This window comes from Lolium perenne, chromosome 7 (assembly GCF_019359855.2).
Source record: "Lolium perenne isolate Kyuss_39 chromosome 7, Kyuss_2.0, whole genome shotgun sequence".
NCBI classification, from domain to species: domain Eukaryota; kingdom Viridiplantae; phylum Streptophyta; class Magnoliopsida; order Poales; family Poaceae; genus Lolium; species Lolium perenne.
Window position 1 is genome coordinate 205,782,929 of NC_067250.2, and position 17,322 is coordinate 205,800,250.

The 17,322-nt window shown below is 44.9% G+C and overlaps 3 protein-coding genes across 3 annotated transcripts; 2 read left to right on the forward strand and 1 right to left on the reverse strand.

Annotated features, from left to right (window-relative positions):
• Positions 1-1,012: 1,012 nt before the first annotated feature.
• LOC127315627 (uncharacterized) lies at positions 1,013-1,588 on the reverse strand. The gene has a single exon (XM_051346098.1). The coding sequence runs from the start codon at positions 1,586-1,588 to the stop codon at positions 1,013-1,015; it is 576 nt and encodes a 191-aa protein (XP_051202058.1).
• Positions 1,589-7,230: 5,642 nt separating this feature from the next.
• LOC127315626 (uncharacterized) lies at positions 7,231-7,777 on the forward strand. The gene is made up of 2 exons (XM_051346097.2): positions 7,231-7,380; positions 7,460-7,777. Exon 2 carries the CDS (start codon positions 7,460-7,462, stop codon positions 7,775-7,777), a length of 318 nt encoding a protein of 105 aa, XP_051202057.2. The 5' UTR covers positions 7,231-7,380.
• A 1,437-nt stretch (positions 7,778-9,214) lies between these two features.
• Positions 9,215-11,791, forward strand: LOC127314422 (protein LOL4). Its single transcript, XM_051344887.2, has 5 exons — positions 9,215-9,825; positions 10,285-10,428; positions 10,542-10,675; positions 11,269-11,331; positions 11,454-11,791. The coding sequence occupies exons 2-5, from the start codon at positions 10,287-10,289 to the stop codon at positions 11,493-11,495; spliced, it is 381 nt and encodes a 126-aa protein (XP_051200847.1). The 5' UTR covers positions 9,215-9,825; positions 10,285-10,286; the 3' UTR covers positions 11,496-11,791.
• The last annotated feature ends 5,531 nt before the right edge of the window (positions 11,792-17,322 follow it).

Consider the following 17,322-nt stretch of genomic DNA (forward strand, 5'->3'; position numbering starts at 1 on the left):
CACGACTGTGGAGGACGAACTAAACGGGAGGCGAACATGTTTGCCTAGACGACATGCTTCACAAGAGTGGGCATCCGTTTTATTACAAGTAAAGGAGAAGCCTTGCATTATTTTACGCAGAGTGGCGGAGCTAGGATGGCCGAGGCGAGCGTGCCAGAGGTCGACAACGGCGGAGAGGGCGAGTGGGTTGCTGACGGTGGTGGAGGCCGAACCAACAGGGTACAGATCTCCGGGGCTGTCACATCGGTGGAGGAGCATCCGAGTACGACCATCCTTGACAGAAAAACCAAAGGCGTCAAATTCCACAGTCACACAATTATCACGACAGAAAGACTTAACGGAAACAAGATTTTTAATCAATTCAGGAGAAACAAGAACGTTGTTTAGAGAGAGAGGAGTGGAAGTGGAAGGAAAAGAGACGGAACCGGTGTGAGTAATGGGAAGAGCATGACCGTTGCCAACGATGATGCGAGAGGAAGTGGAAGCGGGTGTAGAAAACGAGAGGTTGCCGGGGTGCGCAGCCATATGCGCGGAGGCACTGGTGTCCATGAACCAGTCGCCACCGCCACCATACGCCCCGGCGGAGGGAACGCTCTGGAGGGCGGTCAGGAGCGCGGGGTCCCACGAGGCCGAGCTCGGGGGGGCGGCGTAGGCCGGGGCGGGCCGGGCGCCGCGTAGAAGGCCTGGTGGGTGGCCGGACGCGGCCCCATGATGCCCGGGTAGGGGGCGCGCGGCACATGAATGGAGTAAGCATGAACGACCCCGGTCCACGGATTGTGACCGGCGGTCCATGGCGGAGGGGCGGTGTGCTGAGGTAGACGAGGCGCGGGGGCGGTGGCGTTGGCACCACCATTGCCACCGCCGTTGCTACCACCTCCATGACGACGACGTCCGCGGCGACCACCGCTGCAGTAGCCGCCTGCCCGGTCCAGGGGCCGATCTGACCGGCCTGGGCGCCGGCTGGGCCGGTCCATGGCCCGGTCTGGCCGGCCTGGTGACCGGATGGGCCGGCCTACGGCCCGGTCTGACCGGCCTGGTGACCGGCTGCGGGGAAACCCGGCGGCGGACCTGTGGGGCGGGGAGCGGGGGCGCAAGGCGCGGGAGTCTGGGCACCGCGGGAGAAGCCGGCGATGAAGGCGGTATGGGCCGCCCGAGCCTGGAGATGCTTGAGGTGGCGCTCCTCGAGGCGCAGGTAGGCCATGGCCTGCTCGAAGGTGGGCGTGGTGAGGAGCGTGAGGTTGGAGGCGGCGTTGCTGAGATCCTCACCGAGACCCGCCGACAGGGTGGAGAGCATGATCTTGTCATCGATCGGAAACTCCAAGTCACGGAGCTCGTCGGAGAAGCTCTTCAGCTTGAGGACGTACTCGTCGAGAGACTGGTCGTTCTGGTGGGTGCCGAAGAACTCCTGCTGAAGGAAGGTGGCCCGCTGGATTTTGTTGTCGGTGAAGAGGCTGGTGATCTTAGCCCAAACCGTGCGCGCGGAGTCGCCGTCCCGGACGACGGTGTGGAAGATGTCGTTGGAGATGGTCTGGTAAAACCAGTGGATGGTGGTGGCGTCAATGGCGTGCCACTCAGGGTCATGCGGCATGGCGAGGAGGTCGATGGTGCCGTCGACGTGATCGAGGAGATCATACTCGCGGAAGAGCAGCCCGAAGTACGTTTTCCACGGGAAGAAGTTGGCAGCGGTGGTGGAGAGCGTCACCGGCACGCGCTAGGCGATGGGGATGTCGCGGATGATGACGACGGAGGGGCCGGCGAAGGGCTTGCTGCTGCCGGAGCGGGAGGAGTCGAAGGGATCGGAGGGGCCGGAGGAGGAGAAACCGGCCATGGCGGAAGCGGTGGTGGTGGTGGGAGGGAGGACCAGCGGCGCCCGGGGTGGGGAGGGTCGGCGGCTAGGGCTGGGAGGAGGAGGGCCGGCGGCGCCCAAGGAGAAGAGGGGCGGCGGCTAGGGCTGGGAGGAGGAGGGCTGGCGGCGCCCTAGGGGGGAGAGGGCGGCGGCTAGGTCAGGACCTGAGGGGCCTCTGATACCATGTAGAAGAGTTTTTGGAGATTGCACAGCACCAATAGAGCCGACTGCTCATATATATGTAGGCGGACACATGTACAATTACAGGTACAACCGTGATAAAACACGGGGACCTATACCTAGTACAATATGTTACTCAAGAGTTCATATACTTGCAGGACGTGGCACAACCCATGTCACCTTTCTCGTCCTGATATGAAAAGGGTAATGTCTGAACTCATGGTATCTAGCTTGCTACGTAGCATACATACAACCGATAAATGTAGGCATGTAGCTGTACATATGTGAATGCGTGCATGTGTACACATATGCATGAATCCTCTCGAATGTTGGGAATAATAAACGAGTGAAAGATATAGTGGAGCCGGATAACATTGCAGATAAGAATTGCAGCGTGGTGTTCCTACTTTGTTCTAGTCAAATCAAATCCAGGAAATGTTTGAACCATAATAATATGTGCAACTTGAGAATTGCATTAGTTCTAATTCCAACGATGTTAGCCACATTTGAAAAATAAATATTAATGTTGCAACCATAGTGCAACCAAGAAAATCCAGTTGAAAACAAGGTGCTACTAGAAAAAATTCAGTTTGACAATGGTGCAACTAACAAACACGAATCTCTGCTTAAATAACATCCAATGACTAAATAGTTGCTTGAGCTCTTTGCCAATTCTCATTCGAACGAGAATTAGAAAAACTGTAAAATCATATACCAATAGCATGTGAGAACATGATCCACGTGTTATTAGGGAAGTCGGTAGCAACCCACACTCTAACTTAAAATTAGTACCCCCTTGGTAAAAAAAGGCTCGGATATTTTGTCCGTCCACATTCAAAACTTGAAAAACTTCAACAATATATGGCATACATGACACACAATATCTTATATTCGCATTTGAGGCACTTCTTTGGGGTTGTGATTTTGTAACTATTCATAGTTTATTGTACAGAACTTATATGGTCAACTTATATATGAAAGGTGAATTGTATTTCTTAGCGGGGGACCCTATTTCCTGTCACTGCATATATTTTCATGTTAAGATGGAACAAGAAAATACACCAGAGGATCCCCAACGACATTTCAATAGGAAAAAAGTTAATAAGAGAAAAAATAGGAAAATAAATACAAAAGCGATAGCCCTTCAGCACGAAAACTATTCTCCTTCACTTATACCTTTTGTGGCTCATCCTCCTCCCTTGACCTATCCACCCACTAGCAATACCATTTCATCACTCTTTGGAGGCCATCTCTTTAAGCTCAAGTGACACTATATGAGTTCTAAACCCCTTCAGCTACATGGACTTCTAACTGTAAATGAATCTTAGCCTCGATGGAACGGCAAAGAAAACACATGTGCAGAGTAGTGTGTTTTTATCTCTCATCAATGTAGCAACAATATATGAAAGAGGAAAGAATATATAGGATTGTGGATTAATGATTAGGTTAAATTCTAACCAAAACATTTTGAAACCCTTTGATATAGAAAAGGAAAGAGCTTTTGTCATTCAAACACAATCAGTCTGAATCCCAATCCACTTGATAGTCCGGATGATATAGGACGATCTAGGATAATACTAATATTCAAGCCGAATAATCATACTTTTCAAATACGATTATCCAATTTATTAGTTAATTTGAAGTGCTGACTAGGGATATCTGAATGTCATATTTTTCTATGGGATGGCACATATGCTATGCTTATGACTGCTTTATTTCAAATTTCAGTACCTTCTAGTGTTCTATGTGTTCTTAATGTGTACAATTATAGTACTTTCTTATATTTTTATGTATCAGTTTATTTTAGAGCATGTTAATTTACAGGTGCATACTTTGTATACCGACTTGGTTTTGTAGAAGGTATATTTATTTGTACACATATATCTTGTAAGATGTAATTGGACACATCGGGTAGTGTTATCATATAACATTTGGGTATTTAATCGTGTATTTATCGATAATACAGTCTTCTCATGTGCATGTGGTATATTTCCATTTCCAGTCCGAGCGCAAATAGTTATTGTACTAGTCCAAATTATAATATAATTCGACATAATCTGGTATTAGAATCTGCATGTATCTCGCTTCCAAATCTAAAGAAAATACGAAATAGAATATACTCCCTTCATCCACAATTACATGGCTCACACGTTTTTTTGTGGTTCAACTTTGACCATCATTGTAGCCAACAATGTGTGTTATATGCTGGAAACGTTATACGGTTGTATTCATATTTAAATAAAGCATGTCAATTGCATATTTTTTATAAAAAAAATATATATTGTTGGTAAAGTTAATGATCCAAATTAAATCACGACAAAACTAGGACCCAATGTAATATTTGACGGGGAAGTAACCATTTAGTACCTATTGCCAACAAAATTAATTTAAGTTTTTTCTCAGAAATCTGTAAAGTACAACAGCTCCAATGAAGAGGGCCGGAATGGTCCCATTTGAACCACGACGTCCTGTTCAATTTTGACTTGGAGCTTATGCTTTTCCCCAAGATGCATCAGCGCATGATTGGCGATAGATGGAGATGCCTCTGGTCGTGCAGCATGGCGTTTGGATGCAATGCCAGCCATCCACGTGGGCTTTGACACTGGACGGCTTGCTGATTTGACGCGAAGAACAAATGCCGACGTGTCATTACCGGCCTGAAAGCTAAAAGGGCACTACGTGATTGGCCAGCAAACGGCTACGTGGCCACAGATTTTTGATACAGTACATATGCATCTTCCTCGTGCCTGCCCATCACCCTCGATCTCCATCTAGAATCTCAAATTCTAGTGTGTGTTCGTTATTTGTTTTACTAGTGCTGCCATTATGCGTGCACATGATTTCTCTCTTTCAGTAGATTCTGATGGATAAGCAAGATAAGTCAATCGTGTGTCCTTATTGGATTACTTCTATATTTGATTTGATTTTGTGTATACATTATTTTGCGCCCTTGAACCAATGGAAAAGGTGGATAACTCCTCATGTAAACACTGAGGTATTTAACACGCACCTGGATTTCAAAGAACACTTAACAAGGACATGAGTTAAAGTGTGATCAATCCATTAGACCTCGATATATATGGACATAACTACGATATAGAAAAGGAACAATCATATTTTAGCTCCATAGTTGCAACGAGTTAGCGTGTGCTCACTGCTTAGTCAATGTAAGTTATGTTACCTTTGAGTTTGGCTGACGCCAATGACCGACATATGGATATATGTAACCAGCGTGAAATAACTAAGTTGAGAGGGAAGCTACACTGGAAAGGGATTGAACCAATTTCCACAACCACCATAAGATCAACTGCAGACCGAATGACCAAAATTTGGCTTAAGTGATTGGGAAAGGAAAGAGGGATGTGGAGAAGGGATAAGATTAGTTGCGTCCGCTAGTGATTACTATCATAGAGGGAAACAAATGTTTTTTGTTCTTAGATATTTCCTTTGTGCATAACCTACACAAATAAACAAATGTCTTCCTCGTATTTTTATAACAAAACGGTCAATTTAATTCATTTTATTCGAAGAAGTACAAGAGACTGGTTTATTCGTGGGGAACCGTCATATGGTCGAAGCAATGCAGCGACAATTCTATTTGTGCAATTTCTTACTTCTTTTTCCTACTACATCCATCATAAAGCTTAAGGCTTATATTATTTTTAGAAAGTCAAGCTATATCCGGTTTCACTAAGTTTTTACCAAAAAATATTAACATGCAAAATACAAAATGAATTTTATTAGACAGATAATGAAATATATTGTTGTAGAGGCATCTTGGTATCATTTAATCTTAGCCACCTACCCCTAATCCCGAATAGATGTCGTTTAATCTCAACCATTCTTGTGTTTCACTCAAGAAGATACCTTTTCGGTGGTTTACCCTGTTTTGAGATTTGGGGGTCTATGGAAGCACAAGGCATTTTGGTATGGTATCTACAAATTATTATATTTGTTGATATATTCTTCTAAAAGTTTGATCAACCTTCACTTGGTTCGAATTTTCAAATAAAAAAATACGCCCTCCGTTCCTAGATATAGGGTGTATAGTTTTAGGCACGAAAATTAAGAAACACACATTAAGGACAAGTTACAGGAGTTCTGAGCAAGAATACCTCTAAATTATTGACTTGAGAAAATAGAGAAGTTGCATGAGCTATGAAAATACAATTGAATCCGTAAAAAAATGTCCAAATGAGTGGTTCAACGCAATACACCTTATGTTTTGGAGCATTTCTTAAAAAATCTATACATCTTATATCAAGAAACGGAGGACGTGAGCCTTAAATCTTGGGATGGAGGTAGTATTTTAGTAGCTTCAGATAAGCAACAAAACAACACGACACAAGACACATGCATAGTGCCAAAAAAAAGACATCACACATTCTTTTGCCAGGCAGAAGTCCTCAAATATCTAGGGCTTGTCCCAATCGTGTGTTTTCTTGTTTTTACTTAGGTCTAGGTATACATAAATATCCTGCAAAAATGACATGTGAGGGAGTACGAGGCCGAGCCAAGCGAGCCAGAAATCACCCCCTACACACGGTCTCTTTCGTGGCTGCAAGTTGGGCGTACGGACTACGATAGCTCTAACGAACTCAGATAGTAGGAAGTTATTAGAGCATGTCTAGTAGAGCCCCTAAACCCCTAAATCTGTAAAAATAACCGCTTTTTTACAGTTTTTGACGAAAAAATCGCAAAGACTAGAGCCCTTAAAACTGTAAAACTGTAAAAAAATTCCCAGGTCGGACCTGGGAATCCCTTGTTGGCCTGTAGAAACAAGGGTTGGGCAATCCAACCCGTCCCCGACCTGCAAACGCCTCCGACATGCGCGGGAGGGACATTTCAGCTCGTTCCTCTTCCTCCCTCTTCCTCCCGGCCTCCTCCCGCCGCCGCCGCCGCCCTCCAGCCCCGCCGCCGCCGCCCTCCAGCCCCGCCGCCGCCGCCGCCCTCCGGCCCGCCTGCGCCCGCCCGGCCTCCGCCCGCCCGCCCGGCCCCCGCCCGCTGCGCCCGGCCTCCGCCCGCTGCGCCCGCCCGGCCGCCGCCCGCCGCGCCCGGCCTCCGCCCGCCCGGCCTCGCCTCCCGCCCTCCGGCCCGCCTCCGCCCGCCCCTCCTCCGCGCGCCCGCCTCCGCCTCGCCTCCGCCCGCCCGGCCTCCGCCTCGCCCTCCACCGCGCCCGGCCTCCGCCCGCCCCGCCCTCCGCCCGCCCGCCCTCCGCCCGCCCGCCCTCCACCCGCCCGGCCTCCTCCCGCCGCGCCCCGCCTCCTCCCGCCCGCCCGGCCGCTTCGCCTCCTCCCGCCCGCCAGGCCTCCTCCCGCCGCGCCCCGCCCGCCCGGCCTCCGCCCGCCCGCCCGGTATGTTCTTTTTTTTCTTCTTTTGTTTCATTTTTTTGTTTCATTTTGTAGCACTAATTGATGGTTGATTTTTTTGCAGATGGAGATGAACAACAACGTTGTCATGGACTCGATGTCGGATTCGTCGGATTGGTCGACATCCGACGATTCCGACATTGATGAGTTGTTGCAAGACGATGATGTCGAGATGATGAGCCTCCTCGTCGAGGTGCAATCGTTTGAAGACCGCGCGAAGCTGATGGATCAGAGGAGAGGGTCGACGATGGGGCGAACCACCATCTACCGGAACCGCGCTCTCGGACACGAGCATTTGATGGAAGACTACTTCGCCGAGGTACCTACGTACCCTCCTCGCCTCTTCCTTGAAGGTACCGAATGCGCCGTAGTCTATTTGTGAAGATTGTCATCGACTGTGAGGCGGCCTCCACATATTTCAAGCGTCGTAGATCCGCCGCCGGTATCATGGGGTTTAGTGCATACCAGAAGATATCGGCGGCAATGCGGGTACTGGCCTATGGTGTACCTGCGGACTACACGGACGAGTATCTTCGCATTGGGCAAGATACAACCACGGAATCCGTCCGTAGATTTGCTAAGTTAGTTATCCGGTTGTATGGTGAGACATACCTTCGAGCACCAAACGAGGAAGATACAAAAAGATTGATGGAAACCAATGAAAAAAGGGGATGGCCGGGGATGCTAGGTAGCCTTGATTGCATGCATTGGACATGGAAAAATTGCCCAAAGGCATGGCATGGAATGTATTGCGGTAAAAGCCGTGATGCTACCATTGTGCTTGAGGCCGTGGCATCGGAGGACACATGGATTTGGCATGCATTCTTTGGGTTGCCGGGAACACTCAATGATATAAATGTGCTCAATAGATCTCCTTTGTTTAAAAGAATAATTTCTGGAGATGCTCCAACTTGCAACTACACAGTCAATGGCAATGACTACTCAATGGGATACTATCTCACCGATGGCATTTATCCCGAATGGGCAACTCTTGTGAAGTCCATCAAGGAGAAAAATGGGGTGCCCTTGTCCAGAAAAGAGGCTCATTTCACAAGGGCACAAGAGGCAGCCCGCAAGGATATAGAGAGAGCTTTTGGTGTCTTGCAAGCAAGGTTTGCCATAGTTCGGGGTCCGGCTCGGTTTTGGGACAAGAAAACCTTGGTGGACATCATGAAGTGTTGTGTGATTCTACACAACATGATCCTAGAAGATGAGAGGGGGTTAAACTTGCCTTGTTTCTATGACAATGTTGGCACACGTGTGCAACCGGAAAGAAACCCTTCTCGTGTAGAAGCTTTTCTTCAAGCACATCGTGAGATTGAAGATGCAGCCACTCATGGTCGTCTCCGTGATGATCTAGTCGAGCACCAGTGGCATTTGGATGGGCAGCGCCGTGCCGCATGATTTACCTTTGTTCTATTTGATTCGAACAATTATTGTTGTATGGTCCAACATTGTTGTAACAATTTGAATGATTATTGTTTTATGTGCGCGAATGTACTATTTGGTGTTGTAATAAATAACTATAATGCTTATTGTTTTATGTGAAATGTGATGATATTTGTGATATGTGAAATGATGATATGTGATGAAATCTGTGATATGGCATATGACAGTTTTAGGGGTTGGGGTTGAGCCAAAGACTAGAACCCTCAAACTGCATTATTTAGGGGTTTAGGGGTTCTACTCTTTACCCCTGTTTTTCAACCTGTAAAAGTGCACAAAAATGGCTATTTCCAACCTGTAAAACTGCTATAGAGGTTTGAGGGTTTAGGGGCTCTACTAGACATGCTCTTAGTCCGTTGGAAGAAGAGGGGAACTCGCGCCCAAACGGAACTCAAACCGGACTCCACCAGAAACGATCGAGAGCCCGCTCCATCCGTGAGGAGGCATCGAATCAAAACTGTAGTAGATTATTGGCTAGTCTAAAGGAGCTGAAACGGAGAGAAAAGAAAATCCAGGAGGGGGCGGGAGAGGAATGAAGAAATGAATATGAATTATTGGCGCGTCGCGTAGGAGTGAGAAAGGAAAGATTCGCCGACGATAGAGAGGGAGGGGGAGAGAGAAACGAACCAAAGCAATCTCTCTCTCGAAGGATGGAATTGGAGGAGCTAGCAATTCGGCCATATCCGAAAAGCATCCTCCCCTTTCCCTCCCTCCCTTCCACCACCATCATCATCACCGCCGACCCGGCCCGGCGGTTTCTCGGATTCCCAGAATTTATGCCCAGCTCGCGAATCCATCAGCCATTGCTTGCCCCTTAAATCCACCTCCCGGAGACGACATCTCACCGTAGACCTCCAGCGCTCTCTCCTCTCCTCTCACCTCACACACACACATCGTACGGGCTCTCGATCGACAAGTAGCGATTCCAGCTTGTCGTTTGAGCTAAGAGAAAGGCCGCGCTTCCTGCTAGCTCTTCTTGGCTTGGTAATTAATGTTACCGCCTCTTCCTCATGGGTTCATGTGTTTAGATAGTCTGGGAGTTGGTCTGACCACTCTCTCTTTCTCTCAAGATCGATGCATGTATGCATAGGAGACTTGAGCTTGTAGTTGCACCAATTACGCATTGCAATCTTGGAATTGCGTAACTTTTTGATCGGTACAGAGATGTTCTGATCGACATACAGCAATACTAGATTACATATGTTAGTCCTGCATGTATGCTTATTACGATGTGCATGCCAAACTGGTTGGCATGGCCTAGAATATGTGTGCAGATGAGAATGCAGTACTGGCCAGCTAGTTTACTTCATCGTCGTCTTCCTCCTCCTTCTGATGGTGGAAGAATCAGTTCTGGCCAGCCTCTGCATGTCTGCTAGTTTACTGCAGAATTGCCTTGTCTTGGAACTGAAACTAACTCATGCGAGCTGCAAATGTAATCTGCAGGCATGCCTAGGTGCAACACCTCGGAGACAACGGCGACGATGTCGGAGCTCATCTGCACCGGGTGCCGCAGCCTCGTCACCTACAACCGCAGTGCCGCCTGCATACGCTGCTCCCGTTGCAACACTTCCAACTCCACAAGATCAGGTACAAGATCATTTCTCCAAGTCTCACTAACTCCAATGATGGTGTCTTTCTCCTGCAATTGAACTTGTTGCATTGAACTAGGCTGACATTCATACTCATGTGTGGATTGGCAGCGAGTCAGGTGGTCACTCTGACGTGCGGCCGGTGCCGGACGATGCTTGCGTACCCGCCCGGTGCCTCCACCGTGGCGTGTGCTATGTGCAAGCACGTCAACCATGTCAGAAGCCAGGGCTCCTCTGCTCCTCCAGTAAGTGCCCGCTTCCTCGTGCTAAATCTTACAACCTGCGTTTCAAAATCGGCAGAGTCCTAGTATGCTTGCAGTCAAACTTACTTCTTTGAATTTGATTGTACATGTACAAGAAATTATAGGGATTGGTCAAACGTGGTGGTCAAAGTTTAAATATCTTAGGGGTTGTATTTCATGGAGAGGATTGGTTAGTACTCCTGCACACAGTAATCGGCACGGTTGCCTGCACATATAGGATGGAATTTCGGGTAGATATTTGTGTGGTCCAAAATTATATTGGGACCATGCATTAGACGATCACCCTCTCCTGTTGCATCAAAATTTCTTGAAAAGATCACCACTTTGGTAGGTTCAGGTTGCTCCATAGCTTCATCGTGGAATCAGTTCTCAAATAGGCAAGTACCTAAGAAGAATATAGATGATTAGCTACCAATCTAACATTCCAAGTCTCTGCTCGACCATGTGCGTTATCAAGTTAAAATCACTTACTGGTCCATTGGATCTTATTGCCTGAATATTTGTCTAATGTTCGATGACAATGACGATAGCACCGTCTTTATTCTCCAGCTAAACTTTGTTCTTCCTACTTGCAGGATGCCTGGCCTCAGACAGTTCTGGTGGAGAATCCCAGGACAATGAATGACAAGGGCAAGCTGGTAATTAGCCTCATCTCTAGCTAATAGTACTACGTTGAACATTCATTCTCCTTTTTGAAATCACTACCTATGATTAAGAAAATTAATATATGTGTGACTTAATGTTTTGCTTGTGTATCCAGGTGAGCAATGTGGCTGTTGGTGTCACCTCATGGAAAAGATGACCAAGAAGAAATTCTTGGTCTTGTCCCAGGGGGTCTGATTAAGGATGCATGCCCTTGGTGAATTTGTATCATCGTTGTCGTCGTCAAACAAATGTTAAAATCAAGTGTGTTTTGAAGCTTGATATAAACAAGAGAAACAGTAGGACAAGAGGCAAAGGGAGAAAAAAAAGAACAAAAAAAGGATCTCTAAAATGTGCCATGTTTGTGCTTCTTTCTGAAATGTAAATATGCTGGCTATGTGATAGCCTATGATGTGCTATGAACAAAAAGGAATGAAAAAGCATTATGTCCTGGAATCTCTCTGTCTTTCTTTTTCCTGTTATTTTTTGGAAATTAGTTTTTGTGACGTGTTCTTGATCAGCTTGGGCCTGCTGAGTCAAATTTGCACTTGGCTCTGATTCTTGAGTTCAAAAGCTGAAAAACTACTGTGCAGAAAAAAGATTGTGATGGCCACCGGGGAATAATGGATGCTGCTTCCTTTTCACAGTTCACAGGAAGAAGTGATGTGTTTATCTTTACGGTAATTCAGGTTTTGCATGTTGCAGATAGAGCCCATGGATAACATTGGACCGGGTTCTGCAGGAAATTTCCGTTCTGCAGCATAAACCCTGGTGATTAGGCCAGTATGTGGCGCTCAAAGTATAAGTATGAAGAAGATGGCCCATTCAAAGCCTAGCCGAACACAAGGCTCAAACCGAGAACATGTTATCCTATAATGGGTACCCCCGAATCCAAAACTATCAGGAAAACATATACTACCTCGAGTCTATAAATAGACGTCTAAATTTATCTAAATTTAGATGTATCTAAACGCTATTTAGTAACTAGATACATCCAGATTTAGACAAACCTCAGACATCTATTTATAGACGGAGGGGGTTTGTAAAATTATGATACGACATAGGTACAAAACATATCGATGATGTCACTAAATTTTAATCCAGATTCAAGAACAACTCTAGATATTAGAAAGTACTAATCTAGCTATGACTACTAGCTAGTTCAAACTGGGTTGCGAATTCAGCCCATTTTTAAACTACTCACGTTATATTTTTTTTCAAGGTACGTATTGTGTATTTCTCTCATTTTTTCAAACATAATATATATACATAGAATATTAGCTTTGTTTTATTATTTTGTATTATTCTAGAAACAATTAGATAGATAAAAGGATGTGGGACCACCAGAAGTACCTTTGGAGTACTACATACCTTCTAGGCTCAAAGAATGCCAAAAGTAATACATATTAATTTTGATGGGATTAGATTGTATATATTGCACTTTTTGAGGTTATTTCTTTGGGCCGGGATTTGAGTGTCTAAAAAATGTTACTCGCGAGTGCTTTTGTGATTTATTTGGTACATGTGTAGGGGGTCCTATCCGTCACCTTTAGAGCATTTCCAGCAGTGCTCTCAACCTTCCACCCCCCACCCCCATCAGCTTGATCGTTGTCCAGATAGCAAAATAGGGTCTAGCAGGCCTCCTGATCCACCAAAATGTGGGCATGTTTTGTTTGTACATCCATGTGCCTCCTCACACCCCAATATTTGGGACAACAAAGGGCGCCCTCCACATTGGTCATGGGTCCACCTGAAAATGCATGGAGCCCCCATGTATGTTTTTGGTAATTAATGATATTTTTATGGGCTAATGGTTGCATTAAGTTATATTTGTAGGATTTTCCCATAGCCATTCCTTGAACCATACGTTGGCTTCAAGGTTGAAAGAAGAATTTGATAAAAAAAAAGGTTGAAAGAAGAAAAAACTAAAGAAGATAAAGTGATGACCAAGACGTTAATCAAGGAGCGATCCGAAGTTTGGTCATGAGAGAGTTGAGCCAATTATGTCTTAAAGAACAATATGGAGTGATATCTCATGTGTACTATCAAGACATCAACATAATGAAGAAAGAAAAAATGAAGTACAAATTCAAGATGAGCCATCTAGAAGATATCATATGCTTGAAGCTTGCCGTTCATATGGTGATCATGGATATATGAAGATATGCCGAAGAAGAGGCTCCCCCATAGTGGAGTACGGGGGTGATATTCGCAAGAGGTGTTCCATCTTGTTGTGATCAAAATCGTCATCATCTTGCTCAAGTGGAATGCGCAAAGTTAATGTTTGTTCTAGATAAGATTTTCTTTTACTTGCCTCTTGTTGTTGTTAGGAAACCGGGTTTGATTATAGAATAGTTTGTCGTACTATCAAGAGGGGCTCTCAAATGAGTAACTTGATCGTATCGTTCAGAGAGAACGCAAAACCTTGTATATTTGACATCATCATTATTGATTGTTATTTGGATATTATCCATGTGTGAGCTATAGCTTGTAGTTATTTCCATGACAAGCTTTAGTTCATCGAAAACGAAATTTGGAAAATTTGTTGCATTTTTACATTGCCATTTCTACCCGGTTTTGTTTGAATAGGTTCCCACCTCTAAATTTGGTGGGGGTAGCTCTTATCATTATATTTCCAACAAAATTGGTTCCATCTAGTTTGGGGTTCGGATTCAAAAGTTATTAGAGTTTTGGTCTGAGTTGTTTCAAGCAGTTTTGCTCTGGCCACGTGTCTCCACCAGTAATACCGATGTCTCCATGGAGGGGTACTACCGCTATCCATACATCATGTACCCTGATACATCTCCGACGTATCGATAATTTCTTATGTTCCATGCCACATTATTGATGATATCTACATGTTTTATGCATACTTTATGTCATATTTATGCATTTTCCGGCACTAACCTATTAACGAGATGCCGAAGAGCCAGTTGTTGTTTTCTGCTGTTTTTGGTTTCAGAAATCCTAGTAAGGAAATATTCTCGGAATTGGACGAAATCAACGCCCAGGGGCCTATTTTCACATGAAGCTTCCAGAAGACCGAAGGAGTCACGAAGTGGGGCCACGAGGTGCCCAGACACCAGGGCGGCGCGGCCCAAGCCTTGGCCGCGCCGACCTACTGTGTGGGGCCCTCGTGTGGCCCCCTGACCTGCCCTTCCGCCTACATATAGTCTTCGTCGCGAAACCCCCAGTACCGAGAGCCACGATACGGAAAACCTTCCAGAGACGCCGCCGCCGCCAATCCCATCTCGGGGGATTCAGGAGATCGCCTCCGGCACCCTGCCGGAGAGGGGATTCATCTCCCGGAGGACTCTACACCGCCATGGTCGCCTCCGGAGTGATGAGTGAGTAGTTCACCCCTGGACTATGGGTCCATAGCAGTAGCTAGATGGTTGTCTTCTCCTCATTATGCTTCATTGTCGGATCTTGTGAGCTGCTTAACATGATCAAGATCATCTATCTGTAATGCTATATGTTGTGTTTGTTGGGATCCGATGGATAGAGAATACTATGTTATGTTGATTATCAATCTATTATCTATGTGTTGTTTATGATCTTGCATGCTCTCTGTTATTAGTAGAGGCTCTGGCCAAGTTTTTACTCTTAACTCCAAGAGGGAGTATTTATGCTCGATAGTGGGTTCATGCCTCCATTAAATTTGGGACAGTGACAGAAAGTTCTAAGGTTGTGGATGTGATGTTGCCACTAGGGATAAAACATTGATGCTATGTCCGAGGATGTAGTTATTGATTACATTACGCACCATACTTAATGCAATTGTCTGTTGTTTGCAACTTAATACTGGAAGGGGTTCGGATGATAACCTGAAGGTGGACTTTTTAGGCATAGATGCATGCTGGATAGCGGTCTATGTACTTTGTCGTAATGCCCAATTAAATCTCACAATACTCATCATATCATGTATGTGCATTGTCATGCCCTCTCTATTTGTCAATTGCCCAACTGTAATTTGTTCACCCAACATGCTATTTATCTTATGGGAGAGACACCTCTAGTGAACTGTGGATCCCGGTCCATTCTTTTAATCGAATACAATCTACTGCAATACTTGTTCTACTGTTTTCTACAAACAATCATCATCCACACTATACATCTAATCCTTTGTTACAGCAAGCCGGTGAGATTGACAACCTCACTGTTTCGTTGGAGCAAAGTACTTTGGTTGTGTTGTGCAGGTTCCACGTTGGCGCCGGAATCCCTGGTGTTGCGCCGCACTACATCTCGCCGCCATCAACCTTCAACGTGCTTCTTGGCTCCTACTGGTTCGATAAACCTTGGTTTCTTACTGAGGGAAAACTTGCCGCTGTACGCATCACACCTTCCTCTTGGGGTTCCCAACGGTCGCGTGTTGTACGCGTATCAAGACTGTTTTCTGGCGCCGTTGCCGGGGAGATCAAGACACGCTGCAAGGGGAGTCTCCACAATCCAATCTCTTTACTTTGTTTTTGTCTTGCTTTATTTTATTTACTACTTTGTTTGCTGCATTATATCAAAACACAAAAAAAATTAGTTGCTAGTTTTGCTATCTTGTTTGCTATATCAAAAACACACAAAAAATAGTTACTTGCATTTACTTTATCTAGTTTGCTTTATTTACTATTGCTAAAATGGGTACTCCTGAAAATACTAAGTTGTGTGACTTCACAACCACAAATAATAATGATTTCTTATGCACGCCTATTTCTCCACCTGCTACTACAGCAGAATTCTTTGAAATTAAACCTGCTTTACTGAATCTTGTTATGCGAGAGCAATTTTCTGGTGTTAGTTCTGATGATGCTGCTGCCCATCTCAATAATTTTGTTGAACTTTGTGAAATGCAAAAGTATAAGGATGTAGATGGTGACATTATTAAATTAAAATTGTTCCCTTTCTCACTAAGAGGAAGAGCTAAAGTTTGGTTGCTATCTCTGCCTAAGAATAGTATTGATTCATGGACTAAATGCAAGGATGCTTTTATTGGTAGATATTATCCCCCCTGCTAAAATTATATCTTTGAGAAGTAGCATAATGAATTTTAAACAATTGGATACTGAGCATGTTGCACAAGCATGGGAAAGAATGAAATCTTTGGTTAAAAATTGCCCAACCCATGGACTGACTACTTGGATGATCATCCAAACCTTTTATGCAGGACTGAATTTTTCTTCGCGGAACCTATTGGATTCAGCTGCTGGAGGTACCTTTATGTCCATCACTCTTGGTGAAGCAACAAAGCTTCTTGATAATATGATGATTAATTACTCTGAATGGCACACGGAAAGAGCTCCACAAGGTAAGAAGGTAAATTATGTTGAAGAAACCTCTTCCTTGAGTGATAAGATTGATGCTATTATGTCTATGCTTGTGAATGATAGGACAAATATTGATCCTAATAATATTCCGTTAGCTTCATTGGTTGCTCAAGAAGAACATGTTGATGTAAACTTCATTAAAAATAATAATTTCAACAACAATGCTTACCGGAACAATTCTAGTAACAACTATAGGCCATATCCTTATAATAATGGCAACGGCTATGGTAATTCTTATGGGAATTCTTACAACAATAATAGGAACACACCCCCTGGACTTGAAGCTATGCTTAAAGAATTTATTAGTACACAAACTGCTTTTAACAAATCTGTTGAAGAAAAGCTTGAGAAAATTGATATACTTGCTTCTAAAGTCGATAGTCTTGCTGCTGATGTTGATCTTTTGAAATCGAAAGTTATGCCTAATGAAAATCATAATCATAAAATTGTTACTACAGCAAATGCCATCCAAGTTAGAATTAATGAGAATATAAGATTGATGGCCGAATTGCGTGCTAGGTGGGAGAAAGAAGAAAATGAAAAAGAAGACAATATAGCTAAAGTTTGGACTATTACCACCACTAGTAATGCTAATGATACACATGTTGCTGCACCTCCTACTATTAATGATAAAATAATTGGTGTTGGCAATGTTTCCACTTCTAATGC